The sequence below is a fragment of the Salmo salar genome, chromosome ssa26 (assembly GCF_905237065.1).
Source record: "Salmo salar chromosome ssa26, Ssal_v3.1, whole genome shotgun sequence".
In the NCBI taxonomy this organism is placed as follows: Eukaryota; Metazoa; Chordata; class Actinopteri; order Salmoniformes; family Salmonidae; genus Salmo; species Salmo salar.
Window position 1 is genome coordinate 21,206,261 of NC_059467.1, and position 27,553 is coordinate 21,233,813.

Sequence of the window (27,553 nt, forward strand, 5' to 3'; positions counted from 1 at the left end):
CGTTGTGAAAATTCTCTGCAACTTCCGTTGTGAACACTTAGGTTGTACCCCCTTTAATTTACTGTTTTAACAGTGACCAGGTAGGCTACTGTGACTATTTGATCATAATCTAGGCCTACCATAAACAAACCTATAGAGAAAATGCATCAGATAACATTTTAACATGGAAACAGAGGTTCTATCATTCAGCCTACAGAAGGCCTACATTCCATGAGACTTTTGGAAAAAAACATGCAGGGCTTGACATTAACCTGTTTATCCACTTGTCCTTCAAATGAGGTGGTGACTGAACATTTTGTTTGTTGCAAGAAACCACTTTACAAAATAAATGCATTATTATTCCCATACCATTATTACAGAGAATCAGACACATTATGCTACCCTCTGCCTATTGGCTACTTAGCTTATTCAAGCCTGTCTCAAAATACAACGCTGGCCCTTTAAGACATAAAAAAAAAAGCTCTTTACCTGACTTGCTTTTCAAAGATGGCTATAAATGTTCACATTTTGTGCTCTTGTAGGAAGCAATCACTTCCACATTTCTGACTACAAATTAGCTATAACTGGGCTAATAAATCACTAACTAGCAAAGAATATGAACAAATGTACACACGTGGCTACACACGTGGCTCGCTTTGATCTCAAAACAAGCGCATAATAATCGTTCATGCTGTAAAACAGTCCAGTTCAAAGTGAATGGCACAAATCCAAATATGGCAATGGTCGATTTGCATATAGGTCTACTGCAGCTCTGATTGGTTATGGCGGACCGGTCTGTATAGAGTGCAGGCCTGAGTCGTGCCTGTCAATGCAATAGAAATCCTACTCCGATGTGCTCTGCCAACAAAATCTCTTGCATAGTTAGTTTTGCATACTAATTCTTTTTGTTTTGTTATGTTGCATTGAAAGTGGCTCTTGCATTGATTCGATCACAATTCCCACAGTAAAGGGACATGTTGATATTGTTAAATAATGGGGAGAACTCTAGAAAGTTGAGTGAAGTTCAATCTCGTGCTTCTCTGCGCAGGCTGATATTTCTTCTGCTTGGCAGTTCTGGGGGCGAACGTTAGAGGGAACATTGACAACATGTATGTTTTTGTTCTTTTTTTGATGCATCAGAGCACCAGAACAGGTTTTTTTCTAAATTGCCTTAGATCACTATCAAGGTCACAAGGTTTACTATCAAAATTGTGTAATTTGTTCCCCCTGAACTCTTACCTTTTTTATCTGGCCTGTGATCTTATCGAGATCTGAGGCAAAAATACAAATGTGTATAAGACCTCTTGTCTTGATGGATTTAGCTTCAGTAGAGAGAATAAATACAAAGTGAGTAGAGCGTATGGAAACAGTTTTTAAGATGAGAAAAGATTATGTGATTCGTCTTGTTTTCCATGTTGAGAGGCACACTTAATGTCCATGGATACGTGTATGGACGTTTGAGCAGAACAGTATGCCTGGCTGACCCAGTTTTTCTGCAAGCTGAGGTTTTGGAAGCTGCTACAGGAAGGGGCTTTGTTTTGTGGCAGAGTGGCTGCAGAGCAGGTGCATCCAGACCAGAGGACCCCACATGCAGACCCAGCTTTGTCCCTCTCTGAGGTGGTTTGTTGGCAGGCAGACTCTCTCCATGGAGCAGAAAATTGTCCTCTTCTCCTGCACAGACCATTAACGAACTCCTTGCAGTTGAAACACTTGGCCAAGGCCATCCTTTCCCTTACATTACCATCACAACTGAGGCTTAAAAACAGAGGCTAATTGCAAAGCATTCTTGTACTTATAATTATTTTTTATACATACCGGTAAGTGGATGTTTTATCTGATAAACCTCATCAAAACAAATCACTCCAGCCTTTCTCTACCCTATAATGGGAAAGGTCTGTTTAGTAGGAGCTGCACTTATTCAGAATTCTACACAGCTTTTTCATTGTTTTCTATTTTCATTATTGAACTTTTCTTTTTTTTTTTGAAAGGACATTCTTTATGACAAGATAATATATCCACCACACCGGGGCTCCAGAGACCGAGAGAGAGAATTCCTCTACTTTGTGGTTTGACCTTAATTTTCAACATTTGATGTGTTTTCCTGAGAGAACCAGGGCATTGAAGAAGAGGAAGATAATGAGTAATATAGTCTAGTACTTTCACATTTTGGATGGACTGTTTACTGCTCTGTTTGTGTGGAGGCCTTCCGTACATTTGTTTTTGAAAACCAGTTCAGACATTGAGTCAGGCAAGAAATATACATTTAGAAACACTACCTTTTGAAGTGGACTAAATGTTTTAGTTTAGTTTATTAATTCGACCATTTTAGAAAAAAAGCACACACAGAACTTGAAAATGCCCTTCACAGTATGGCAGTGAAATAAAAAATAAAAAACAGAGGAACAACATCTATCTCATCATTCCAGTTACATCATAAATGTCATTCATATGGGCACAGAAGACATCAAACATATTTTTACTTTATTTTTAAAGCTGCCCAGAGAGGATGATGTTTTTATGGACAGAGGCAACTCATTCCATTCTGAGGCTCCAGTATACAAGAAAGTACCTTTCCCAGCATTACTTCTGAACCTGTATAAGCACACATCAGCTACACCTGATCTGGTGCTGTGATTGTGTACATCCCTAACACGAGGAAAGTAATCACTTAGATATCTGAGTGCAGGACCATAAATACTCCTGTATTTTTATTTTATTTCACCTTTATTTAACCAGGTAGGCTAGTTGAGAACAAGTTCTCATTTACAACTGCGACCTGGCCAAGATAAAGCATAGCAATTCGACACATACAACAGAGTTACACATGGAATAAACAAAACATAGTCATTAATACTGTAGAACCAAAATAAAACAAAAAGTCTATATACAGTGAGTGCAAATTAGGTAAGTTAAGGCAATAAATAGGCCATGGTGGCGAAGTAATTACAATATAGCAATTAAACACTGGAATGGTAGATGTGCAGAAGTTGAATGTGCAAGTAGAGATACTGGGGTGCAAAGGAGCAAGAAATAAATAAATACAGTATGGTGATGAGGTAGGTAGGTAGATGGGCTGTTTACAGATGGGCTATGTGCAGTGATCTGTGAGCTGCTCTGACAGCTGGTGCTTAAAGCTAGTGAGGGAGATATGAGTCTCCAGCTTCAGAGATTTTTGCAGTTCGTTCCAGTCATTGGCAGCAGAGAACTGGAAGGAAAGACGACCAAAGGACGAATTGGCTTTGGGCGTGACCAGTGAGATATACCTGCTGGAGCGCGTGCTACGAGTGGATGCTGTTATGGTGACCAGTGAGCTGAGATAAGGCGGGGCTTTACCTAGCAGAGACTTGTAGATAACCTGTAGCCAGTGGGTTTGGCGACGAGTATGAAGCGAGGGCCAACCAACGAGAGCGTACAGGTCGCAATGGTGGGTAGTGTATGGGGCTTTGGTGACAAAACAGATGGCACAGAGCCGTCCAGAGTAGTGATGCTGGAAGGGCAAGCAGGTGCGGGCAGTGATCGATTGAATAGCATGCATTTAGTTTTACTTGCGTTTTAAGAGCAGTTGGAGGCCACAGAAGGAGAGTTGTATGGCATTGAAGCTCGCCTGGAGGTTAGTTAACACAGTGGCCAAAGAGGGGCCAGAAGTATACAGAATGGTGTCATCTGCGTAGAGGTGGATCAGAGAATCACCAGCAGCAAGAGCAACATCATTGATGAAAACAGAGAAGAGAGTCGGCCCGAGAATTTAACCCTGTGGCACACCCATAGAGACTGCTAGAGGTCCGGACAACAGGCCCTCCGATTTGACACACTGAACTCGATGAGAGAAGTAGTTGGTAAACCAGGCGAGGCAATCATTTGAGAAACCAAGGCTGTCAACTCTGCCAATAAGAATGCGGTGATTGACAGAGTAGAAAGCCTTGGCCACGTCGATGAATGCGGCTGCACAGTAATCTCTCTTATCGATGGCGGTTATGATGTTGTTTAGGACCTTGAGCGTGGCTGAGGTGCACCCATGACCAGTTCTAAAACCAGATTGCATAGCGGAGAAGGTACGGTGGGATTCGAAATGGTCGGTAATCTGTTTTGTTAACTTGGCTTTTGAAGACCTTAGAAAGGCAGGGTAGGATAGATATAGGTCTGTAGCAGTTTGGGTCTAGAGTGTCACCCCCTTTGAAGAGGGGGATGACCGCAGCAGCTTTCCAATCTTTGGGAATCTCAGACGATACGAAAGAGAGGTTGAACAGGCTAGTAATAGGGGTTGCAACAATTTCGGCAGATCATTTTAGAAAGGGAAGGTCCAGATTGTCTAGCCCGGCTGATTTGTATGGGTCCAGATTTTGCAGCTCTTTCAGAACATCAGCTATCTGGATTTGGGTGAAGGAGAAATGGTGGGGGCTTTGGCGGGTTGCTGTGGAGGGTGCCGGGCAGTTGACCGGGGTAGCCAGGTGGAAAGCATGGCCAGCCGTAGAGAAATGCTTATTGAAATTCTCAATTATAGTGGATTTATCGGTGGTAAGTATTTCCTAGCCTCAGTGCAGTGGGCAGCTGGGAGGAGGTGCTCTTCTTCTCCATGGACTTTACAGTGTCCCAGAACTTTTTTGAGTTAGTACTACAGGATGCAAATTTCTGTTTGAAAAGGCTAGCCTTAGCTTTTCCAACTACCTGTGTATATTTGTTCCTGACTTCCCTGAAAAGTTGCATATCACGGAGGCTATTCGATGCTAATGCAGAACGCCACAGGATGTTTTTTTGTGCTGGTCAAGGGCAGACAGGTCTGGAGTGAACCAAGGACTATATCTATTCTTAGTTCTACATTTTTTTTGCGTGGGGCATGCTTATTTAAGATGGTGAGGAAGGCACTTTTAAAGAATAGCCAGGCATCATCTACTGACGGGATGTGGTCAATGTCATTCCAGGATACCCTGGCCAGGTCGATTAGAAAGGCCTGCTCGCAGAAGTGTTTTTAGGGAGCGTTTGACAGTGAAGGGTGGTCGTTTGGTCGCAGACCCATTACGGATGCAGGCAATGAGGCAGTGATCGCTGAGATCTTGATTGAAAACAGCAGAGGTGTATTTGGAGGGCGAGTTAGTTAGGATGACATCTGAGGGTGCCCGTTTTTACGGATTTGGGGTTGTACCTGGTAGGTTCATTGATAATTTGTGTGAGATTGAAGGCATCAAGCTTAGATTGTAGGATGGCCGGGGTGTTAAGCATGTCCCAGTTTAGGTCACTTAGTAGCTCAGAAGATAGATGGGGGCAATCAATTCACATATGGTATCGAGGGCACAGCTGGGGGCAGAGGGAGGTCTATAGCAAGCAGCAACAGTGAGAGACTTGTTTCTGGAAAGGTGCATTTTTAGAAGTAGAAGCTCGAATTGTTTGGGCACAGACTTGGATAGTAATACAGAACTCTGCAGACTGTCTTTGCAGTAGATTGCAACACCGCCCCCTTTGGCAGTTCTATCTTGGCGGAAGATGTTATAGTTAGTGATGGAGATTTCAGGGTTTTTGGTGGTTTTCCTAAGCCAGGATTCAGACACGGCTAAGACATCAGGGTTGGCAGAGTGTGCTAAAGCAGTGAGTAAAACAAACTTATGGAGTAGGCTTCTAATGTTAACATTCATGAAACCAAGGCTTTTACGGTTACAGAAGTCAACAAATGAGAGCACCTGGGGAGTGGGAGTGGAGCTAGGCACTGCAGTACCTGGATTAATCTCCACATCACCAGAGGAACAGAGGAGAAGTAGGATAAGGGTACGGCTAAAGGCTATACGAACTGGTCGTCTAGCACGTTCGGAACAGAGAGTAAAAGGAGCAGGTTTCTGGGCACGATAACATAGATTCAAGGCATAGTGTACAGACAAAGGTAAGGTAGGATGTGAGTACATTGGAGGCAAACCTAGGCATTGAGTAATGATGAGAGAGATATAGTCTCTAGAGACGTTTAAACCAGGTGATGTCATCGCATATGTAGGAGGTGGAACGTTCATGGTTGGTTAAGGCACATTGAGCAGGGCTAGAGGCTCTACAGTGAAATAAGACAGTAATCACTAACCAGGACAGTAATGGACGAGGCATATTGATATTAGAGAGAGGCATGTGTAGCCAAGTGAACATATGGGTCCAGTGAGTGGTTGGGCTGACTGGGGACACGGCGATTCTGACAGTTAGCTGGCCGACGCTAACAGTTAGTAGGCCGGGGCTAAACAAGCTAGCAGTTAGCAGACCCGGGGCTGGCAAGCTAGCAGTTAGCAGACCGGGTTAGCAAGCAAGCAGATGGCAGACCGGGGCTCGCGGTTGGCAGACCGGGGCTCGCGGTTGGCAGACCGGGGCTCGCAAGTTAGCCTTTGGGGGACGTTGCGATGGGGGTAAGTCTGTTTTTGCCTCTTCGTGCGGTGACGTCGATAGACCAGTCATGGAATTAGTAGGGTTCCAAGTAGCTCTAGGTAGCTAGTAGGCCGCGGTTAGCAGAATGGGCCTTCAGCGGACGTCGCGCCTGAAGGGCCTGTTGGAATCCTCGGGCAGATTGTCGGTATTGCAGTCGTAGAGGATCGGCGGGGTTCCGTGCCCCGTACCGGCAGGAGAAGGGGTCCGGATATTGTAGCCCAGGAGTGGGCTTCGGTGGTAGCACAGGAGCCCTGGCCGGGCTAGCTTCAGGCTAATTGGTGGTTGCTTCGGGATGGAAACGCTAGCCAGGAGTAGTCACCCGGGATTGCGGTTAGCTAGTTGCTTAGATTCAGATGAAAATGTTCAGAGTTTGCGGTAGGAATCCGGGGATATGGGGGGGAAAAAATAATAATAATATGTCCGTTATGCTCTGGTTTGAGTCACGTTGTTCGAACTGGCGAGAGCTTTCCGAGCTAAAGGTTGGCTGATGACTGCTAGCAATGGTTTGCTGACTGATAGCTGCTAGGTAGTTAGCTGGCTAGCTTCAGTTGAGGGATTCCAGATCCGAAGTAAATAGAAATACTTTAGAAAAAAACAGACCACGCCACATTGGGTGAGGCGGGTTGCAGGAGAGTATTTAGAAGCTGAGGTTTAGGAAAATATTTTAAAAAGATATGCGAAGAAAAAGATGTAAAAAGATATATACAAGGGGCACGAAAAGACAGACGTCTGACTGCTATGCCATCTTCGATCTGTAAACCAAACCTAGTCTAATCTGGGACACCCTAGCCTCAACAGGCAGCCAGTTTAGTTCCTGAAAGCAGCTCCTGCCTATGTGAGTATGTGGACTCACCTTCAATACTACCCTGATCAGCTTATTCTGGGCTATCTGGAGCTTCCCCTTCATAAGTTTAGATAAGCCCCCAAACAAGGAAGTACTAGCATAGTCAAAATGGCATTGAATAAGGGCAGTAGCTAGCACTTTCATGGAGTCCTTATCAAGCAGCTTGGACTTTCTAGCCAAAAACTTAGTCCTGGCATTAACCTTCCCTAGCACTTTATTGGCCATGCTCACACCTCCCAAGCTTCCATCAAGGATACATACCAAGTAGCTAACAGAGGTTTTAGTAGTCAGCACCTCACCCCCTAACTCCACTCTGATTTCAGACGACCTACACAATTTAGGTCTGGATCCAAAAATAATTTCTTCAGTTTTCCCCAAGTGCAGAGAGAGCGTATTATCTCCAAGCCATTTGCTAATGTTAGAAAGCTCTGTGCTAAGTATGCTCTCCAACATAGTTTTACTTTTGTGAGACACAAGAAGTGTAGAGTCATCCGCATAAAAAAAAAGACTGCAAGAACAAGCATCTTTCATATCATTAATATACAATAAAAACAGCAGAGGCCCAAGCACGCTCCCCTGCGCAACGCCACAAATCATTGGTTTTGCCTGAGACAGTGAACCATTAACCTCTACTACTTGCTCCCTTCCTGATAAATAGGACTTTACCCAGCCTAGAGGGATACTGCTTAACCCCATGCCTCCAGTTTGGAGATTAGGAGACAGTGGTTAACTGTATCAAAGGCCTTCTGTAGGTCAAGCAGTACCATTCCACACAGATTTCCCTCATCAATCTCTTTCCTGATGAAGTCAGTTAAGTAAAGTAGACATGAATCGGTGGAGTATGTTTTTCTAAAACCTGACTGAAAATCATACATTAGACCCTGTTTGTTAACATATTCATACATTTGCTCATGTACAACTCTCTCCAGGATTTTTGACGTTACAGAGGATAGATACAGGCCTATAATTCCCAGGGTCAGATTTGGGAAAGGTACCTTGTTCATGAGAGAGATTAACGATATGCGTAGTACAAGGGCCAATTTGCTCAGCAGAATCTATAAGAAACCTTGCAGGAATATTATCCAGGCCTGTGGCTTTGGAGCGTTTTAAACTCTGCCAGCATACTGACTATTTTGGCTGTTTCTACCTTTGCAAAAGAAAAAGAGTTTTGCTGAACCCCTACCTCTACATTATACTTCTTGACTTGGTTGCTTCCATACAAACCAGAACTGGTGGGCACCTTGCTAACCAGCTTGCTGGCAACAGAAGTAAAAAAAAAAAAAAAAAAAGAGTTGAATTAATTGTCAACCTCTGCTTTTTCATATACCATCTCCCACTTGATGTTCAGTCCAATACTGTTTTAGTTTGTTTTTGGTAGTACTACTACAGCCTAGTTCCTTAAATGATTTCCAAAGCTTTTTAGGGTATTTTTTGTTCTCAATTATTTTCTCAGCGAAGTAACCCCTCTTCGCTTCATCCATCCTGCTCTGTGCTTAATTTCTGTGACGTTTATATAGGACAAAATCATGCTGCTCTTGAGAGTTCTTACATTTTTTAATGACCTTATTCCTTGCTTGGATAGATTCTAGAATTTCATGATTAAACCAAGGGCAGATCTCTGCTTTACCCTGACCCGTCTAATGGGAGCCATCACATTCACCAGATCAAGGAATCTACATTTAAAGACTTCCCAGGCACTGTCTACCCCTACACTATCTTGCACAGGTGACCAGTCAATTTTACCCACTTCCTCCCTAAACTTTTCAACACAGTATTTTTTGAGTCCTCTGATTCAAACGGTTTTGTGACACTTAAATATATCTTTAAAAATCCTCCTTGTGCAAAATGTAATAAAATGTTCACTGATTCCATATACTATTACTCTACTGCGATATTTTAGATTTTTCAGACACCAATATTAAGTCAATCGTACTTTGCACTGTTTCACATGTCCCGTTGGGATCTTTTAGAATTTGGTAATCTACAAAAGTGCATAAATACATTGTGGGTTGGGCTATTCTTTTCGTAAACATCAGTATTGAAATCCCCTAACAAAATTATTTCCTTCAACAGAAGGAAATATGAACTTTGTTTCATCTCGTCAGTTGTAATTGTTTTATCCTTTATGTATACCATTAAATGCTGAGATATTTTAATGACTGGTCAATTGGAGTGTATTTGAGCCTAGCTCGGTAATAGCAATAACAAACGTTCATGTTTTATATTTTAGAGTGAAGAAATCCGAGCTCTTACTTGACAGTTTTAAAGTTACCCATTTTAAAATCCAGACTTATTTCACCAGCTGGAAACTGTTTTTTAAAAAAAATGGTTTTATTCCAACAACAAAACCTCTAAGTTGGCCTACTTTTGCCTGCCTTTTTGTCTGGTGGCTTTGAATCCATCATACACATACACTTCCTCTCTTTTTGAATACAATCACAATGCCGTATATCCAATATTTGGAAATAGAAATAATGATGATGACTTCGTAAAGATTCGCAAACTTGAGAAAATAACATTATCATTGCTATGACCTAGTCAGAAATACACAATATGTACAAAAGTATGTGGACATGCCTTCAAATTACTGGATTCGGCTATTTCAGCCACATCCATTACTGACAGGTGTATTAAATCGAGCACACAGCCATGCAATCTCCAGAGACAAACATTGGAAGTATATGGCCTTATTGAAGAGCTCAGTGACTTTCAACGTGGCACCGTCATAGGATGCCACCTTTCCAACAAGTCAGGACGTCAAATTTCTGCCCTGCTAGAGCTTCCCCAGTCAATTGTAAGTGCTTTTATTGTGAAGTGGAAACATCTGGGAGCAACAACGGCTCAGCCGCGAATTGGTAGGCCACACAAGCTCATAGAACGTGAATGCTGAAGCGCACAGCGCAGAAAATTGTCTGTCCTCGGTTGCAACACTCACTAACCGAGTTCCAAACTGCCTCTGGAAGCAACGTCAGCACAAGAACTGTTTGTCGGGAGCTTCATGAAATGGGTTTTCATGGCCGAGCAGCCGGAAACGAGCCTAAGATCACCATGAGCAATGCGAAGCGTCGATTGGAATGGTGTCAAGCTCACCACCATTGAACTCTGGAGCAGTGGAAATGCGTTCTCATGTGGAAATCTCGTTCTCAAGTTCTTATTTACAACTGCGACCTGGCCAAGATAAAGAAAAGCAGTGCGACAAAAACAACAGTTACACATAAACAAACGTACAGTCAATAACACAATAGATCAATCTATGTACGGTGTGTACAAATGTAGGGAGGTAAGCAATAAATAGGCTATAGAGGGGAAATAATTACAATTTAGCATTAACACTGGAGTGAAAGATGTGCAGATGATGATGTGCAAGTAGAGATACTGGGTGGAAAAGAGCAAGAGGATAAATAACAATATGGGGTTGAGGTAGTTGGGTGTGCTATTTACAGATTGGCTGTGTACAGGTACGGTGATCGGTAAGCTGCACTGACAGCTGATGCTTAAAGTTAGAGGGGGGGTTCCAGTCATTGGCAGCAGAGACCTGGAAGGAAAGGCGGCCAAAGGAAGTGTTGGCTTTGGGGATGACCAGTGGAATATTCCTGCTGGAGTGCGTGCTACGGGTGGGTGTTGCTATGGTGATCAGTGAGCTGAGATAAGGCAGGGCTTACCCTAGCAAAGACTTATAGATGACCTGGAGCCAGTGGGTTTGGCGACGAGTATGTAGTAAGGACAAGCCAACGAGAGCATACAGGTCGCAGTGGTGGGTAGTACATGGGGCTTTGGTGACAAAACGGATGGCACTGTGATAGACTACATCCAGTTTGCTGAGTAGAGTGTTGGAGGCTGTTTTGTAAATGACATCGCCGAAGTCAAGGATCGGTAGGATAGTCAGTTTTACAAGGGTATGTTTGGCAGCATGCGTGAAGGAGGCTTTGTTTGTAGTCCACATATTCTAAGTCAGAACCGTCCAGAGTAGTGATGCTAGTCGGACGGGCGGGTGCGGGCAACAATCGGTTGAAGAGCATGAATTTAGTTTTACTAGCATTTAAAAGCAGTTGGAGGCCACGGAAGGAGAGTTGTATGGCATTGAAGCTCGTTTGGAGGTTTGTTAACACAGTGTCCAAGGAAGGGCCAGATGTATACAGAATGGTGTCCTCTGCGTAGAGGTGGATCAGAGAATCGCCTGCAGCAAGAGCGACACCATTGACATCATACAAAGAAAAGAGTCAGCCCTAGAATTGAACCCTGTGGCTCCACCATAGAGACTGTCAGAGGTCCGGACAACAGGCCCTCTGATTTGACACACTGAACTCTGTCTGAGAAGTAGTTGGTGAACCAGGCGAGGCAGTCATTTGAGAAGCCAAGGCTATTGAGTCTGCCGATAAGAATGCGGTGATTGACAGAGTCGAAAGCCTTGGCCACGTCGATGAAGATGGCTGCACAGTACTGTCTTTTATCGATGGCGGTTATGATATCATTTAGGACCTTGAGCGTGGCTGAGGTGCACCGCTGACCAGCTCGGAAACCAGATTGCATAGTGGAGAAGGTACGGTGGGATTCGAAGTGGTCGGTGATCTGTTTGTTTACTTGGCTTTCGAAGATTTTAGAAAGGCCGGGCAGGATGGATATAGGTCTATAACAGTTTGGATCTAGAGTGTCTCCCTTTGAAGAGGGGGATGACCGCGGAAGCTTTCCGATCTTTGGGGATCTCAGACCATACGAAAGAGAGGATGAACAAGCTAGTAATAGGGGTTACAAAAATTTCGGCGGATAATTTTAGAAAGAGATGGTCCAGATTGTCTGGCCCAGCTGATTTGTAGGGATCCAGATTTTGCAGCTCTTTCAGAACATCAGCTGTCATGATTTGGGTGAAGGAGAAGCGGGGGCGGGGGGTTCTTGGGCAAGTTGCTGCAGTGGGTGCTGAGCTGTTGGCCGGGGTAAGGGTAGTCAGATGGAAAGCATGGCCAGCTGTAGAAAAATGCTTATTGAAATGATTGATTATGTAGATTTATCGGTGGTGACAGAGTTTCCTAGCCTCAGTGCAGTGGGCAGCTGGGAGGAGGTGCTCTTATTCTCCATGGACTTTACAGTGTCCCAAAACTTTTAGGAATTTGTACTACAGGATGCAAATTTCTGTTAGGAAAGCTAAGGCTAGCTTTTTCAAACTGACTGAGTATGTTGGTTCCTGACTTCCCTGAAAAGTTGCATATCACGGGGGCTATTCGATGACACCACAGGATGTTTTTGTGCTAATCAAGGGCAGTTAAGTCTGGGGTGAACCAAGGTCTATATCTGTTCTTAGTTCTACGTTTTTTGAATGGGGCATGCTTATTTAATATGGCAAGGAAACCACTTTTTTAAAGAGCAACCAAGCATCCTCTACTTACGGGATGAGGTCAATATCCTTCCAGGATACCCGGACCAGGTCGATTAGAAAGGCCTGCTTGTAGAAGTGTTTTAGGGAGCGTTTGACAGTGATGAGGGGTGGTCGTTTGACCCCGGACCCATCATGCACGCAGGCAATGGTCGCTGAGATCCTGGTTGAAGACAAAGAGGTGTATTTAGAGGGCAAGTTGGTCAGGATGATATCTATGAGGGTGCCCATGGTTACGGATTTAGGGTTGTACCTGGTAGGTTCCATAATCATTTGTGTGAGATTGAGGGAATCTAGTTTAGATTGTAGGATGGCTGGGGTGTTAAGCATATCCCAGTTTAGGTCACCTAACAGTACGAACTCTGAAGATAGATGGGGGCAATCCATTCATATATGGTGTCCAGGGCACAGCTGGAGACTGAAGGGGGTCTATAGCAAGCGGCAACGGTGAGAGCCTTGTTTCTGGAATGGTGGATTTTTAAAAGTAGAACCTTGAATTGTTTGGGCACAGACCTGGATAGTATGACAGAACTCTGTAGGCTATCTCTGCAGTAGATTGCAACTCCGCCCCCTTTGGCAGTTTTATCTTGTCGGAAGATGTTATAGTTCGGGATGGAAATTTCAGGATTTTTGGTGGCCTTCCTAAGGCATGATTCAGACACGGCTAGGACATCAGGGTTGGTGGAGTATGCTAAAGCAGTGAATAAAACAAACTTAGGGAGGAGGCTTCTGATGTTAACATGTATGAAACCAAGGCTTTTACGGTTACAGAAGTCGACAAATGAGAGTGCCTGGGGAATGGGAGTGGTGCTGGGGGCTGCAGGGCCTGGGTTAACATCTACATCACCAGAGGAAGAGAGGAGGAGTAGGCTAAGGGTATGGCTAAAGGCTAAAAGAGCTGGTCGTCTGGTGCGTTCAGAACAGAGTAAAAGGAGCAGATTTCTGGGTGCGGAAGAATAGATTCAAGGTATAATTTACAGACAAGGGTATGGTAGGATGTGAGTACAGTGGAGGTAAACTAAAGGCATTGACTGACAAAGAGAGGTTTTGTCTCTAGAGGCACCAGTTAAGCCAGGTTAGGTCACCGCATGTGTGGGGGGTGGAACAGAAGGGATATCTAAGGCATATTGGGCAGGGCTAGGGCCTCTACAGTGAAATAAGACAATTACTAACCAAAACCGCAATAGACAAGGCATATTGACATTAGGGAGAGGCATGTGTAGCCGAGTGATCATAGGGTACAATGAGTAGCACTCTGAGTCAGGGAGCCAATTCCGTAGTCGCTGCTACGCTAGGCGAGCTGGAGACACGGCGATTCAGACTGCTAGCGGGCCGGGGATAACAGATGGGCATCCTGCGACGTCGCAACGGAAGAGCCTGTTGAAACCACCTCGGACAGTTACGACAGACCAGTCGTGATGGATCGGCAGGGCTCCGTGTCAGCAGTAAAGGGTCCAGGCCATTTGGCAAGAGGTTTTGTAGCCCAAGAATTGGCTGGTGGATCTCTTTGGCTAGCCGGGAGATGGGCCTAGCTCGAGGCTAGCTCCAGGCTAACTGGTGCTTGCTTCGGGACTGAATGGAAGCAAGTCCCCTCAGCGATGTTCCAACATCTGGTGGAAAACCTTCCCAGAAGAGTGGAGGCTATTGTAGCAGCAAAGGGGTGGGACCAACTCCATATTATCAAATGTTATTAGTCACATGCGCCAAGTACAACAGGTGTAGACCTTACAGTGAAATGCTTACTTGCGAGCCCCTAACCAACAATGCAGTTAATAAAAGTAACAAGTAATTAAAGAGCAGCAGTAAAATAACAATAGTGAGACTATATACGGGGGGTGGTAGTAGTACAGAGTCAATGTGCATGGGCACCAGTTAGTTGAGGTAATATGTCGGTGTGTATATGTATATTTTATTAAGTGACTATGCATAGATGATAACAGAGTAGCAGCGGTGTAATGCAAAAGATCTGCGTAGCCATTTGATTAGGTGTTCAGGAGTCTTATGGCTTGGGGGTAGAAGCTGTTTAGAAGCCTCTTGGACCTAGACTTGGCGCTCTGGTACCGCTTGCCGTGCGGTAGCAGAGAGAACAGTCTATGATTAGGGTGGCTTGTGTCTTCGATTTTTAGGGCCTTCATCTGACGCAGCCTGGTGTAGAGGTCCTGGATGGCAGGAAGCTTGGCCCTGGTGATGTACTGGGCCGTACGCTCTACCCTCTGTAATGCCTTGCGGTCAGAGGCCGAGCAGTTGCCCTACCAGGCAGTGATGCAACCTGTCAGGATACTCTCGATGGTGCAGCTGTAAAACCTTTTGAGGATCTGAGGACCCACGCCAAATCTTCTCAGTCTCCTGAAGGGGAATAGGTTTTGTTGTGCCCTGTTCACGACTGTCTTGGTGTGCTTGGACCGTGTTAGTTTGTTGGTATTGTGGACACCAAGGAACTTGAAGCTCTCAACCTGTTCCAGTGCAGCCCCGTTGATGAGAATGGGGACGTGCTCGGTTCTCTTTTTTTCCTGTAGTCCACAATCATTTCCTTTGTCTTGATCACATTGAGGGAGAGGTTGTTATCCTGGCACCACACGGCCAGGTCTCTGACCTCCTCCCTGTAGCCTGTCTCGTTGTTGTCGGTGATCAGGCGTACCACTGTTGTGTCATCGGCAAACTTAATGATGGTGTTGGATTTGTGCCTGGCCGTGCAGTCATGAGTGAACAGTGAGTACAGGAGGGGACTGGGCACGCACCCCTGAGGGGCCCCTGTGTTGAGGATCAGTGTGGCGGATGTGTTGTTACCTACACTTACCACCTGGGGGCGGCCCGTCAGGAAGTCCATGATCCAGTTGCAGAGGGAGGTATTTAGTCCCAGGATCCTTAGCTTATTGATGAGCTTTGAGGGCACTATGGTGTTGAATGCTGAGCTGTAGTCAATGAATAGCGTTCTCACATAGGTGTTCCTTTTGTTCAGGTGGGAAAGGGCAGTGTGGAGTGCAATAGAGATTGCATCATCTGTGGATCTGTTGGGGTGGTATGCAAATTGGAGTGGTTCTAGGGTTTCTGGGATAATGGTGTTGATGTGTGCCATGACCAGCCTTTCAAAGCACTTTATGACTTCAGACATGAGTGCTACGCGTTGGTAGTCATTTAGGCAGGTTACCTTAGTGTTCTTGGGCACGGGCACTATGGTGGTCTTCTTAAAGCATGTTGGTATTAAAGACTCGGACAGGGAGAGGTTGAAAATGTCAGTGAAGACACTTGCCAGTTGGTCAGCGCATGCTCGCAGTACACGTCCTGGTAATCCATCTGGCCCTGCGGCCTTGTGAATGTTGACCTGTTTAAAGGTCTTACTCACATCGGCTGCGGAGAGCGTGATCAGTCTTCTGGAACAGCTTGTGCTCTCATGTCAGTGTTATTTGCCTCGAAGCGAGCGTAGAAGTAGTTTAGCTCGTCTAGTAGGCTTATGTCACTGTGTAGATTTCAACTGTGCTTCCCTTTGTATTCTGTAATGGTTTGCAAGCCCTGCCACATCCGACGAGCGTCAGAGCCGGTGTAGTATGATTCGGTCTTAGTCCTGTATTGACGCTTTGTCTGTTTGATGGTTCGTCGGTGGGCATAGCAGGATTTCTTATAAGCTTCCAGGTTAGTGTCCCGCTCCTTGAAAGCGGCAGCTCTAGCCTTTAGCTCAATGTGGATGTTGCCTGTAATCCATGGCTTCTGGTTGGGGTATGTACGTACGGTCACTGTAGGGACAACGTCATCGATGCACTTACTGATGAAGCCAATGACTGATGTGGTGTACTCCTCAATGCCATCGGAGGAATCCTGGAACATATTCCAGTCTGTGCTAGCAAAACAGTCCTGTAGCTTAGCATCTGCTTCATCTGACCAGTTTTTTTTTAATTGATCTAGTAACCGGTGCTTCCTGCTTTAATTTTTGCTTGTAAGCAGGAATCAGGAGGATAGAATTATGGTCAGATTTGCCAAATGGATGGCGAGTAGGAGCTTTGTATGCATCTCTGTGTGTGGAGTAAAGGTGGTCCAGAGGTTTTTTTCCCTCTGGTTGCACATTTAACATGCCGAAAGAAATTTGGTAAAACTGATTCAAGTTTCCCTGCATTAAAGTCATCGATTTTATTCTCCAAAGATTGCACATTTGCTAGCAGAATGGAAGGAAGTGGGGGTTTATTCTATCGCCTACGAATTCTCAGAAGGCAGCCCGCTCTCTGGCCCCTTTTTCTCCGCCTCATCTTCACACAAATCACGGGGATCTGGGCCTGTTCCCGAGAAAGCAGTATATAGTCCCCGTCGGGCTCGTCAGACTCGTTAAAGGGGATAAAAGGATTCTGCCAGTCCGTGGTGAGTAATCGCAGTCCTGATGTTCAGAAGTTATTTTCGGTCATAAGAGACGGTAGCAGCATCGTTATGTACAAAATAAGTTACAAATAAATGAACAAAAAAACACAATTGGTTGGGGACACGTAAAACGTCTGCCTTCTTCTCCGGCACCATTTTACGCAATTAATGCCCATTATTTTGGAATGAGATCTTCCACGAGCAGGTGTCCACATACTTTTGGTCTGTAGTGCAGTTAAAACCTTTTTGGGATTGGGTTGATAGATTTACATGGAAATTAAGTTTATTTTCACCAGAAACCATTCTTGCTCCCATACACCTCTGACTTGATCAATCACACACTCCACTCTTGGTCATTTTGATATGGCTGGTTTGACAGGTCTTTGAGTGATGTTAGTAAGCATGTGATTAATCCCTTAATAAGTCCCCTCTGTGATGTTCCTGAGAGAATGTCACAGAGCTCAGAGTAGCACCTTCACAGGCTGTACATTGTCCCTCAACCTGGACTCTCCAAAGCCTGCTTGTCTTGGCTTCACTGCCAAGGAAAGGCATGGGGAAGGAATGAGAGGAGGGGAACAGTCTATATCCGTTCAATTGAACCGTCTCCATACCACTGCTGGGCAGTTTGATATGCCGAGGGTGTTTATTTGGTCATGAAGCCGACCCACACAACACTGTGTTTTCAGTTGTTGATGATGTTGGGAGGTGGGTGATGTATGTTGCATAGGAACATGTTACAGTAACTGCATTATAGCAGTGGTCACGTTGGAGCCTCTCTAGAGACGTACTCAGTCAGAATCACCTTTCCTAGAAAGGACACTGCTCCACAACTACATATTAAGACATCTACTGCTCTAGCTATACTGTGGGCTGATAACCCCTGAATTATTCAATCCACATGTCTAATACAGTGGTTTCAAACCTTGGGGTGGGATCCCCTGAAATTGAAATGGGGTCCCCTGAGAAAATCTGCAATCTTATCAAACAAATAAATAACCTTTTTTCTCTTCAAATGGGTGTAAAATACAACCTTTTAGTGTCAGCCTCTTACAATAACCTTTTACACTATGTTGGGACAGCCTGCGGGATGTAAAATTGAGTGAATATGAATACACAGCATTAAAGGGCTACTTTGTGATTTTGGCAATGAAGCCCTTTATCTTTTATTTTATTGAACCTTTATTTAGCTAGGCAAGTCAGTTAAGAACAAATTTTTATTTACAATGACGGCCTAGGAACAGTGGGTTAACTGCCTTGTTCAGAAGCAGAACAACAGATTGTTACCTTGTCAGCTCGGGGATTCGATCTAGCAACCTTTCGGTTACTGGCCCAACGCTCTAACCACCAGGCTACCTGCCGCCCCTTTGTATCTGTATCCAGTATAAAGGAAGTTAGAGGTACTTTCATGAGCCAATGCCAACTAGCGTTAGCGCAATGACTGGAAGTCTTATGGTATATGCTAGCACTGCAGTTACATAGACTTCCAGTCATTGCGCAAACACTAGTTAGCAATTGCACTAACGTTAGTCAGCAACTTCCTTCAAACTGCACGCAGAGACATACAAATGCTATCCATGAGTTCATCTGACTCTGAGGAAGTAGATAAAGGGTTTCATTGCCAGAATCCTGACGTTTCGCTTTAACTAGATATCATTTTCCCAAGTGGGGTCATCTGCATTTTCTAATGTCAATTTGGGGTTGTGTGCAGTGCCATTTTTGGAACGGCTTGTCTAATAGAACTATGTGTATAATGTGCCAATGAATACATTTACAACTAAATCATCCATGAGGGCTGATGGAACATACTGTAGTGGTGCCGTAAAGGTGACTGTCATGGAAAATGATTATCTATCTAGGCCAGTCATGTGGTATAATCTGTGTGTGTGTGTGTGTGACTCATATCTTTTGCGCTTGAGCGGTGTGTGTGTGTGTGTGTGTGTGTGTGTGTGTGTGCGTGCGAGTCCACAAACATGCCAGATACATTGTAACCACTCCCTTTTTTGATGGACTCTCATGAATGACTACTGTACATGACTCCCCATTGCAATCTCTTATATCCTTCCACAGACACGTGATGACTTTCTGGGGCAGGTGGATGTACCATTACACCAGATACCGGTGAGCCTAGTGCAAGGAAATTGTTTATTTAGCACTTGTATAATGTATGTGGAAACCAATTCTCCTAAATCAACATGTTTCCAATCCCACGTCTAAAGGAGTAGGATAGTCTCTGCTGTTTGGTGTTCCATGTTCTCCTTTAGATATCATTTGTTGGAGATCTTTACATAGTTACTTATCTTCACCAATGAACTGTCATAGGCACACTCATGTAAACATAAACACCCTCATGTCAGAGTCCTTTCCACAACGTTGTCCATAGTTATGGAATTACAGTCCTCCATGTTTGTTACTTTTGCCTTCCTTTTCATAGCATTTACAGCAGACCTACCTTACATCTGTCCACTGTCTATACAGGACTTGTTTACTGTTGATATACAGTTACTGCATGCGTAGATGTTATACAGCAAATATCTTTATAGAGAATTTCAACTGTTTAAATACTTTTTATTTCAGACAGAAAATCCTAACATTGAAAGGCCATACACATTCAAGGATTTTCTACTTCACCCGAGAAGGTTTGCATTATTTCATGATTATTCAAGCCGCTTATCCTACCTGGTTGAACATGGATTTACTTTGTGACATTTTCCTTGACATTTTTATCACATTCAGTCTCTTGGCATTGCATAAATTAATTTGAATTATATCTTGAGTTCCATTCCAGTGAGTTTACCTTTCTTTCCTGAGGTGTATAAATTAAGCTCAAATAGCTACATAAAGTACATATTGATTTTTTCCTTGGAGAAAGCTCAATTTCATATTTGAGTCGGTCACAATGATATATTGTTGGAATGACATTTATTGTGTGTCTGATATTTGATACACCTAAGAGGCTCACATTACTGTTATTTAGAGAGTGCACTGTTTTCCATGTATATTTTTTGTTAAGTGTTTACTTTTTGTTTTGATGCAGTCACAAATCCAGGGTCAAAGGTCATCTCCGTCTGAAGATGACCTACCTACCCAAAAACAACTCAGAGGATGCTGCAGAACAGACTGAAGACATGGATGTAAGACCGCCACCCAACCTGCCTCCTGCCCTCTTTGCCCCCTGACCCCCTGATATTGAATATTCCCACGCCGTCACCCCCCCTTCTTTGATTATGTCTAATCTACGTGCCTTGGCTGTTGCTCAGCCGGCGTGCTTCAGTATATACATGTAACAGCATATTGGTGCTCAGAGCCAGGAGAAAAGACACCAGGCTCGTTTTACCAGTGTCAAGCCAAGATGGCTGATTGCCTGCCATCTCCATCCTGATGTAGTTATTGATAAAACCAGCCAGTCATCATTCTTGAACATGCTTAATGTAAGCAGTGGCTAGGAACACCATGTCCAAAAGGCCAATCTATATTTGTCTCACCATGGGTCCAGGGCCTTTAATGAATATGCTGACATCTTCCTTAGAATGATTTGAAGCCAAACTTCAGTAAAGTATGGGTCCCTATGCTTGCCACTGAATTTTCTGAGTAGTGGCCAAGACATTGTTTGACTTGAACAAACATGTAGAGGATTTGGGCAATGTTGACATCTGCATGTGCCATGTTGTGTAACAGTTTTTTGTTGTTGTGCAGCCTAGCTGGGAGTTTTTAGAGGGCCAGGACATGTCCGGTCCCAGGCACAACCACCTGCTGCCTGCAATGCCCCCTGGCTGGGAGGAGAGGCAGGACAACCTGGGCAGGACCTACTATGTCAACCACGAAACCAGGACCACACAGTGGCACAGGCCCATTGTACAGTAAGTCTGGGGTTCTCCTGTCATGTCTTTATTCTGACAGCTTGAACTCAATCTAGCGTTATTTTAACACATTGGTAGTATTGGAATACAGTAACACCTGGTTGGTCAAGAGATGAAAAGTTGAGTGTGTGTGTGTTTCCCTATGTAGAGACAGTCAGGTAGAGGCAGAGCAGAGGCAGAACATCCACATGGAGGCGCAGCACGCCTTCACCGCCCGCAGGCAGATCTCTGACCAAGAGGACTCCAACGACAGACAACAAGAGTCAACTGAGGTTATTTTCAAGTCAATCGAAATTCAATTAATGTATTGAAAAATTCACATTTAAAGTTAAGTCACTTTAAATTCAAATGTAATTACAGTTATTCTCCTGAATTTGATATTGAAATGGAGACGGTGTTCTGTTATATCCTTTTGCGGTCTCTGGTATATTATGAAACAACCGTATGTGGTGTGCGGTCCAACTATACGACCTACGTAAGATATATAGGTCCAGACCTATAAGGACCATATCTTACAACCATGTTTTCTGGTCCTAGCCCCTCTTTAGAGGCTGCTAACTGAGCAAATTACTAAATGTCAGAATAGTCCAGAGTGGCCCTTAACAGGATCAGGGTGTTCCTGGAAGTGTGCCCCCCCCCCCCAAAAAAAAAGATTGCCCTACTGAAATCATATCACATGTCAGTTTTATGTAATAACGTCACTCCGTGGCAGAATAAGCAGGCCAGAACTGTTTTCTTAGCTCACAACCAGATGAGAAGACAATGACTTAACACCATCAAGACATCCTTCAGAACAGATGGTAAACTCTTCATGTGTCTTGTTTCCTGTCTGCTCCAGAGCTGGGAAATCATAACAGAGGATGAGTCCACCTTCTACAACAGCCAGCGCTCCCCCCCTCCACCCCACTCCCCCCTGGAGTTTCACTCCTTCTGTGACGAGCTCAGTCGCCTCCAGGCCTCGGGTGTCACATCCGGCAACCGACGTACCTCCCTCCAGGTGAATAATTTACTGGCCAGCGCTGACTGGGCTCCCGTTACCAATCGGCCGACACCCAAAGCCAGACTGGGGATACGCTTCCTTAACAGGGTCCTTCCACAGTTCCAAGAAGGGACTGAAACACACTGTGTTAAAACAACACACTGTGTTAAAACAACACACTGTGTTAAAACAACACAGCTGTAATCAGTCCCTCCAGTATTTCGCAGGGATTTTTGGTGATATTCAAAAATGATAGATTTTGCTACGACAATTCTAACATTTTACATGGCAATATGCAAATGTTTTATCTGTGTGGCTTGATTGAACCATATTATGCAGTAAATGGGCACTGCTGATTGGTTGAAATTGCAAGCCCTTGCATAATATTAAAGAAATTTAATGCAATTACGGAATCCTTGAGGGACTGTACTATTTTAGTATTAGGCGGGTATTAGTGCCTGTCTAGAGCTGGAGAATATGTGCCTATTAACACGTGTATGGGTAATGACTGTGGTTTCTGTTGTCTTGCTCTCTTCAGCTACAGGGCCCTTCCAGTCATTCAAGTCACTCCAGTCGGAGAGGCAGTGCCCAGACTCTGACAGTAGAGGAGCACCCTGTTCATCCTGTGGTCAGTCATTCAAGTCACTCCAGTCGGAGAGGCAGTGCCCAGACTCTGACAGTAGAGGAGCACCCTGTTCATCCTGTGGTGTGTGTTACGTTCTCTGAATCCCCTGTGCCCGCCCACACACACACACACACACACACCGCATCACAGGGAAGCACAGCACTCCTGTATTACAGTAGTATTTGTGGGATAGGGTCATCTGAGCTCAGCTTCAGCATGTAAGTCTGGCTTCCATAGTTTTCCCAGGTGATATAAGAACAGTGAGAATGCAGTCATCAGGTTTGAACATGTAGCTCAGTGATTCAGAGGAAGTTATTGTTCTATTCACTTGAGGTATTGTATGGATTGTTTGATGCCTCTCTCTTTTTATGTTGTTCAATAGTTGTTAGCAACCTCAGCGGGGCTGCCTCCAGGCTGGGAGGAGAAGCAGGATAGTAAGAGCAGACCCTACTACGTCAATCACAACAGCAGGATAACCACTTGGACACGGCCACTCATCCAGGTAGGCTGCATTCCTCCTTTTGCTCTCACTTTCTCTCAAACCACAGTGCACTAAAGAAGTATTCAAAGTCATGTGAAAAGCCAATCAGGACCCACTTAACTTGTGTAGATACAGTGCCATTGGAAAGTATTCAGACCCCTTGACTTTCCACATTTTGTTACGTTACAGCCCTATTCTTCAAATGATTCGTTTTTTTCCCTCATCAATCGACACAATACCCCATAATGACGAAGCAAAAACAGGTTTCTAGAAAGTTTTGCTAATTTATAAAAAAAAAAACATATTACATTTACATAAGTATTCAGACCCCTTACTCAGTACTTTGTTGAAGCACCTTTGGCAGCGATTACAGCATTGAATACTCTTGGGTAGGACGCGACAAGCTTGGCACACCTGTATTTGGGAGGTTTCTCCCATTCTTCTCTGCAGATGCTTTCAAGCTCTGTCAGGTTGGATGGGGAGTGTCGCTGCACAGCTATTTTCAGGTCTTTCCAGATATGTTCGATCGGGTTCAAGTCCAGGCTCTGGCTGTTCCACTCAAGGACATTCAGAAACTTGTCCTGAAGCCCTATGTTGTCTTGCCTGTGTTCTTAGGGTCGTTGTTCCAGTCTGAGGTCCTGTCATGTGCCTTTTACTGAGGAGTGGCTTCTGTCTGGCCACTCTACAATAAAGGCCTGATTGGTGGAGAGATGGTTGTCCGTCTGGAAGTTTCTCCCATCTCCACAGAGGAACTCTAGAGCTCTGTCAGTGACAATCAAGGCCCTTCTCCTCTGACTGTTCAATTTGGCCTGGCGACCAGCTCTAGGAAGAGTCTTGGTGGTTCAAAACATCTTCCTTTTAAGAATGATGGAGGCCACTGTGTTCTTGGACCTTCAATGCTGTAGAAATGTTTTGGTATCCTTCCCCAAATCTGTGCCTCAATACAATCCTGTCTCTGTACTCTACGGACAATTCCTTCAACCTCATGGCTTGGTTTTTGCTTTGACATGCACTGTCAACTGTGGAGCCTTTTATATAGACAGGTGTGTGCCTTTCCAAATCATGTCCATTCAATTGAATTTACCACAGGTGGACTCCAAGTTGTAGAAACTTGAGGTCAAGGATGATCAATGGAAATGGGATGCACCTGCGCTCAATTTCGAGTCTCATAGCAAAGGGTCGAAATACTTATGTAAAAAAAGGTATTTCTGTTTTCACTTCGTCATTATGGGGTATTGTGTGTAGATTGCTGAGGATAATTTGGTATTTAATCCATTTTAGAATACGGCTGTAACGTAACAAAATGTGGAAAAAGTCAAGGGGTCTGAATACTTTCCGAAAGCACTGTAGATAATGTTGATGTAGGATCCAGTTCACCCTCCTTTCAGTATATCAATAGTGTTAATCTTCGTCTCTCCTTCCATGGTCCAGATAACCTCAGACGCAGCAGCCCAGGCTGTTCTGTCCCAGAACACCACTGTGTACCAGCCCCCCATGCTCTCTCCTGAGGGCTCCCCCCAGCACTCCCCCGGCTCACAGAGGGAGTGTGGCTTCATGCCGGCGGGCTGGGAGGTCCGCAATGCCCCCAACGGAAAACCCTTCTTCATCGACCACAACACTAAGACCACTTCCTGGGTGAGAGAGCAAGCACCTGCATACCACCACTCTTAAAAGGACATGCAGTACCAGTCAAAAGTTTGGACACACCTACTCATTAAAGGGTTTTTCTTTATTTGTATTATTTTCTACATTGTAGAATAATAATGATGTCAAAACTACGAAATAACACATATGGAATCATGTAGTGACCAAAAAAGTGTTAAACCAATCAAAATATATTTCATATTAGAGATTCTTCAAAGTATCCACCTTTGCCTTGATGAGGCACAGTCTTGGCATTCTCTCAACCAGCTTCATGAGGAATGATTTTCCAACAGTCTTGAAGGAGTTGGCGCATATGCTGAGCACTTGTTGACTACTTTTTCCTTTACTCTGCGGTCCAACTCATCCCAAACCATCTCAATTGGGTTGAGGTCGGGTGATTGTGGATGCCAGGTCATCTGATGCAGCACTTCATCACTCTCCTTCTTGGTTAAATAACCCTTACACAGCCTGGAGGTGTGTTTGGGTCATTGTCCTGTTGAAAAACAAATGATAATCCCACTAAGAGCAAACCAGATGGGATGGCGAATTGTTCCAGAATGCTGTGGTAGCCATGGTAGCCTTGAATTCTAAATAAATCACTGACAGTGTCACCAGCAAAGCACCCCCACACCATCACACCTCCTCCATGCTTCACGGTGGGAACCACACATCCGGAGATCATCCGTTCACCTATTCTGCGTCTCACAAAGACACGGAGGTTGGATCCAAAAATCTCACATTTGGACTCATCAGACTAAAGGACAGATTTCCACCGGTCTAATGTCCATTGCTCGTGTTTCTTGGCCCAAGCAAGTCTCTTCTTCTTATTGGTGTCCTTGAGTAGTAGTTTCTTTGCAGCAATTCGACCAGGAAGCTCTGATTCACACATTCTCCTCTGAACAGTTGATGTTGAGGATGTGTCTGTTACTTGAACTCTGTGAAGCATTTGTTTGGGCTGCAATTTCTGAGGGTGTTAACTCTAATGACCTTTTCTGCAGCAGAGGTAACTCTGGTTCTTTCTTTCCTGTGGCGGTCTTCATGAGAGCCAGTTTTATCATAGCGCTTGATGGTTTTTGTGACTGCACTTGAATTAGCTTTCAAAGTTCTTGACATTTTCTGTATTGACTGACCTTCATGTCTTAAATTAATGATGGCGTGTCGTTTCTCTTTGTTTATTTGAGCTGTTCTTGCTCTTGAATTTGACCAAATAGGGCTATCTTCTGTAACCACCCCTACCTTGTCACAACACAACTGATTGTCTCAAACGCATTAAGAAGTTCCACAAATTAACTTTTACCAAGGCACACCTGTTAATTGAAATGCATTCCAGGTGACTACATCATGGAGCTGGTTGAGAGAATGCCAAGAGTGTGCAAAGCTGTCATCAAGGCAAAGGGTGGCTACTTTGAAGAATCTCAAATATAAATAATATATATATATATATATATATATACTGCTCAAAAAAATAAAGGGAACACTTAAAAAACACATCCAAGATCTGAATGAAATAAATAATCTTATTAAATACTTTTTTCTTTACATAGTTGAATGTGCTGACAACAAAATCACACAAAAATAATCAATGGAAATCCAATGTATCAACCCACGGAGGTCTGGATTTGGAGTCACACTCAAAATTAAAGTGGAAAACCACACTACAGGCTGATCCAACTTTGATGTAATGTCCTTAAAACAAGTCAAAATGAGGCTCAGTAGTGTGTGTGGCCTCCACGTGCCTGTATGACCTCCCTACAATGCCTGGGCATGCTCCTGATGAGGTGGCGGATGGTCTCCTGAGGGATCTCCTCCCAGACCTGGACTAAAGCATCCGCCAACTCCTGGACAGTCTGTGGTGCAACGTGGCGTTGGTGGATGGAGCGAGACATGATGTCCCAGATGTGCTCAATTGGATTCAGGTCTGGGGAACGGGCGGGCCAGTCCATAGCATCAATGCCTTCCTCTTGCAGGAACTGCTGACACACTCCAGCCACATGAGGTCTAGCATTGTCTTGCATTAGGAGGAACCCAGGGCCAACCGCACCAGCATATGGTCTCACAAGGGGTCTGAGGATCTCATCTCGGTACCTAATGGCAGTCAGGCTACCTCTGGCGAGCACATGGAGGGCTGTGCGGCCCCCCAAAGAAATGCCACCCCACACCATGACTGACCCACCGCCAAACCGGTCATGCTGGAGGATGTTGCAGGCAGCGGAACGTTCTCCACGGCGTCTCCAGACTCTGTCACGTCTGTCACATGTACTCAGTGTGAACCTGCTTTCATCTGTGAAGAGCACAGGGCGCCAGTGGTGAATTTGCCGATCTTGGTGTTCTCTGGCAAATGCCAAACGTCCTGCATGGTGTTGGGCTGTAAGCACAACCCCCACCTGTGGACGTCGGGCCCTCATACCACCCTTATGGAGTCTGTTTCTGACCGTTTGAGCAGACACATGCACATTTGTGGCCTGCTGGAGGTCATTTTGCAGGGCTCTGGCAGTGCTTCTCCTTGCACAAAGGCGGAGGTAGCGGTCCTGCTGCTGGGTTGTTGCCCTCCTACGGCCTCCTCCACGTCTCCTGGTAGCGCCTCCATGCTCTGGACACTACGCTGACAGACACAGCAAACCTTCTTGCCACAGCTCGCATTGATGTGCCATCCTGGATGAGCTGCACTACCTGAGCCACTTGTGTGGGTTGTAGACTCCGTCTCATGCTACCACTAGAGTGAAAGCACCGCCAGCATTCAAAAGTGACCAAAACATCAGCCAGGAAGCATAGGAACTGAGAAGTGGTCTGTGGTCTCCACCTGCAGAACCACTCCTTTATTGGGGGTGTCTTGCTTATTGCCTATAATTTCCACCTGTTGTCTATTCCATTTGCACAACAGCACGTGAAATTTATTGTCAATCAGTGTTGCTTCCTAAGTGGACAGTTTGATTTCACAGAAGTGTGATTGACTTGGAGTTACATTGTGTTGTTTAAGTGTTCCCTTTATTTTTTTGAGCAGTGTAAAACATATATATATATTTTTTTTATTTTTTTTTAAAT

General features: G+C 44.6%; 1 protein-coding gene across 6 annotated transcripts in view; it reads left to right on the plus strand.

The window, feature by feature from the left end:
- Positions 1-27,553, plus strand: part of LOC106587433 (E3 ubiquitin-protein ligase NEDD4-like) — a 55,455-nt gene that overhangs the window by 21,715 nt on the left and 6,187 nt on the right. For 4 of the 6 annotated variants that reach the window (XR_006762288.1, XM_014175825.2, XM_014175826.2 and 1 more), the window contains 9 exons: positions 18,993-19,043; positions 19,500-19,561; positions 19,960-20,056; positions 20,619-20,782; positions 20,931-21,054; positions 21,621-21,779; positions 22,300-22,467; positions 22,769-22,888; positions 24,299-24,502. Coding sequence is in view for 5 of the 6 variants with exons in the window: in XM_014175825.2 (XP_014031300.1) it covers positions 18,993-19,043; positions 19,500-19,561; positions 19,960-20,056; positions 20,619-20,782; positions 20,931-21,054; positions 21,621-21,779; positions 22,300-22,467; positions 22,769-22,888; positions 24,299-24,502 (1,149 nt within the window). In the remaining variant the exon portion in view is untranslated. The remainder of the gene's footprint in view (positions 1-18,992; positions 19,044-19,499; positions 19,562-19,959; positions 20,057-20,618; positions 20,783-20,930; positions 21,055-21,620; positions 21,780-22,299; positions 22,468-22,768; positions 22,889-24,298; positions 24,503-27,553) is intronic. The other 2 variants (XM_045709106.1, XM_014175823.2) reach the window with 1 other exon arrangement.